The sequence below is a fragment of the Octopus bimaculoides genome, chromosome 9 (genome assembly GCF_001194135.2).
Source record: "Octopus bimaculoides isolate UCB-OBI-ISO-001 chromosome 9, ASM119413v2, whole genome shotgun sequence".
NCBI lineage: Eukaryota > Metazoa > Mollusca > Cephalopoda > Octopoda > Octopodidae > Octopus > Octopus bimaculoides.
In genome coordinates this window covers 64267612-64270928 of record NC_068989.1, presented here as the reverse complement: position 1 = coordinate 64270928, position 3317 = coordinate 64267612, and the positions used below count along the sequence as shown (strand labels likewise).

At 36.4% G+C, this 3317-nt stretch overlaps 1 protein-coding gene across 1 annotated transcript in view; it reads left to right on the top strand.

Moving 5' to 3' along the window:
* LOC106872509 (sperm-associated antigen 1) overlaps nucleotides 1–3317 on the top strand; it is a 61845-nt gene that overhangs the window by 45771 nt on the left and 12757 nt on the right. Inside the window, exons 19-21 of the mRNA XM_052970919.1 lie at nucleotides 960–1034; nucleotides 2046–2141; nucleotides 3294–3316. Of these exons, the coding sequence (XP_052826879.1) occupies nucleotides 960–1034; nucleotides 2046–2141; nucleotides 3294–3316 (194 nt within the window). The remainder of the gene's footprint in view (nucleotides 1–959; nucleotides 1035–2045; nucleotides 2142–3293; nucleotide 3317) is intronic.

Below are 3317 nucleotides of genomic sequence, written 5' to 3'. Positions count from 1 at the left end.
TGTGCATCATAAATAGTCCCGCATATTACTAATTGACGATTCCCTACCCTGCATATCTATATATATATATATATATATATATATATAGTATGCATATCTTAATTCCATAAGATTATTTTTTTATAAATGGTGCTGGTAGATGCCATATTCAGTTGAGTTGTTGATGTTCCACTGAAGACTTCATTGTTCTGTAGTGTCTCCAAGACAAATCAGTTTGGCTGAGCCCATCCATCGCTATGCAACATTACAGCTCTAATTCAATCCTTATGCAGTCTGCCCTTCACTGAGGTGAAAGGCATTTGTTGCCAGTAACTGTAGTAGCTCCCTGAACTTTTTCCAAACCGTTCTTACCCTGGTTCTTATACTGTCTGAGCAACCACCTCACCTCCCCTGCTAATTACTTCTCCTAGGTGAGAAAATCAATTAAGTACGTCTAATGAGCCATTCAGTTGTTTAAGAGACTCTATTTCCGCTGTGCTCATAGTATGTATTTCTCCAGCATGTCTTATATGAAGCTTACTTTCTCTGTTAGTCTTTCTGTGATTCTGCTACACCTCTTGTGCGTCCATAGTTAATTGGTGGAGCATACAGAGTTTATTTTTCTTCTTTTCTGTACAATGAGCAAAACCGTTTCCAAGATAACAAGGTCCTGTCTTTTTCCTACTTACTTTAGTCTTTGCTAAGTTTACTTCAAGACCTCTTAATTCTAGGTTTAACATTCATGCCTGGAACTTTCTCTCAAATCACCCTATAGATTCACTGATGAGAACTAGATCATGTAGGAGTTACTATGGAATCAGTCAATCTGAAACTCCTCTGTGATGGCCTATAGGACTATAATGAATAGGAGAGGACCAAGGACTGAGCCTTGCCGGACACCTACCTTCATGCTAAATTTGTCACTGAAATTGTTGTTGATTCACTTTACTAATCAATGCTATATTTCGTTCTCTTTTCAGTAATTAGCAACAAATTAGATGCTTCCATGTTAAACTTGATAATCCAGTGTGTGTCCGAACATTATACTGATAAAGGTAAGTGTTCTCAATTCTCTCTCTCTCTCTATATATATATATATATATATATATATATATATATATACAGAATTGTTATTATTATTGTTGTTTTAGGTGCAAGGGTAGCTATGTGGTTAAGAATTTACTCCCCAACAACATGGTTTTGGGTTTAGTCTCACTGTGTAGTACATTGGGCAAGTGTCTTCTACTATAGCCTCAGACTGACTAAAGCCTTGTGAGTGGATTACTTCATTGTTGTCATTGTTTAACAGCTTTTTACCATGCCAGCATTGGTTGGGCAGTTTGACATGAACTGGCAAGGTCAAGAGCCACCCAAGGTTTCATAGTCACTTAAAGCATGGTTTCTACAGCCGGATGGATGCCCTTCCTAATGCTAACCACTTTACATAGTGTACTGGGTGCTTTTTATGTAGCATCAGCACCAGTGCTTTTTACATGTTCTATTTATTTATACCTAACATTCTGATCCAGTTGTTGTAATCATTGTCATCATCATCATTTAACGTCTGTTTTCCATGCTGGCATGGGTTGGAGAGTTTGACAGGGGCTGGCTAGGCTGAAGACTGCACCAGGCTTCACTGTCTGTTTTGACAGGGCTTTTACAGCTAGATGCCCTTCCAATCCATACTTCTTCCATATGGCCAGTCTGAACATAAAACAGGTGGAATACTTGGGATGGACATGGTCAGTTTAAACACAAAGGGGTTAAATGATGATGATGATGATGATGATGTGTGGCACCTAATCATTTAAGAGTTAAGGTACAGAGAGTGATTTGAAGGAATCTGGGTCTTATTTCTAGTACGTTTGATGCCACAAATTGCTGTAGGATATTGTTATTGGTTTTCTGGGGTTTTTTTTCATAAGAGAATATTCTTTGTTTTTGTATCTGGTCTGCAAGACAAAAAATAATAATAAATAAATGAGTGGAAATTAGTGAATGTGTTAAATATATGAAGGCAATATGACTTTCCCCAGACACAACAAAATATTCTTTGTCCTTTACAGATTCTGCTGAAGTTGGTCTTGAATATTTGATAAACCTAACAAAAGTGGCACGGTTCCAAACAATTGCTATGTTTCTCTCTTCCAAGGAAAAATCTGGTAAGGATGGAAGAAAACCATTGTTTTTTTTTTTTTTGTTAATAATTTTTCTTTATTGCTAATTATTGGTGTAATCAGTATAATATTAAAAAAAATCTGCTTTGCGGTATTTACTTATGTCTCTTCATGTTCAGTAGTTCAAATCCTACCAGGGATGATTTTAACTTTTGTCTTTCTGGGATGGATGAAATAAGGACCAGTCAATCATTAGGGTTAACTCAACTGAGTGTAACATCCCCTGAAATTTGTTGCCATGTGCCAATGTTACAACCAAGTCATTACTAATTGTAGGCTGGTGGATAACAAAATCAGTTGAGCATCAAACAAAATACTTTGTACTGCTTATTTATTTGTATTACTCTGTCTTGAACACAAATCTCACCATGGTTGACTTATTTTTTATTCTTGTGGGTCAATAAAATACAGTGAATTAGCAAAGTTATTGAAGCATGGAACAAAGTCCCTTGTGGTTATTTGTTCTGATGGGTTCAAATCATTTTGAAGTTATTAACCTAATTTGTTTTCTGGGTAAATAAGACAAAGAACCAATTCAGTGGCTGTGGAGGGAGCAGGTGGATGGAATTGTTAGAGGATCACACATAATGCCTTGAAGTAGTTGTTCTAGCTCCCTGTGTCCTGAATTCTTGGTAGACCTCTTCCATTGTCCAGTCAAAGATGCCTGAGAAGCTCTAGTGTATCTTTAGCAAGATTTACTGTTGCAACAATTTAGACCAAGCTCTAGTATCTTTATCCTACCACTCCCCCTGCTGCCTCAGAAACAAACAAACAAACAAAACAAATAGATAGTCATAGGTGCTGCTCTCTCCTTCTTGATAAAGTACAAAAGACCAAAAAAAAAAAAAAACTGCCTGTCAGACTAATAGAATAAGTACTAGACATAAAAAGCCCCCAAAACATAAGTATTATGTTTGACTAAACCCCTTAAAGGCAGTGCTCTAGCATGGCCACAGTCCAGTGACTAAAACAAGTAAAAGAAAAGCTAGATGATAATTACTACACAGCTTATCCATAGATTCTGAAACGTGTTATTTCACAGGTAGGAAATGAACACTGAAAGTTTTGAACCTCCAGAGAATTAATCTGTGTTTTCTTTTTCTTTTTTCTTTTTTTTTCTTTTCTTCTTTCTTCCAGATCTATTGTCCCTGATCAATACTT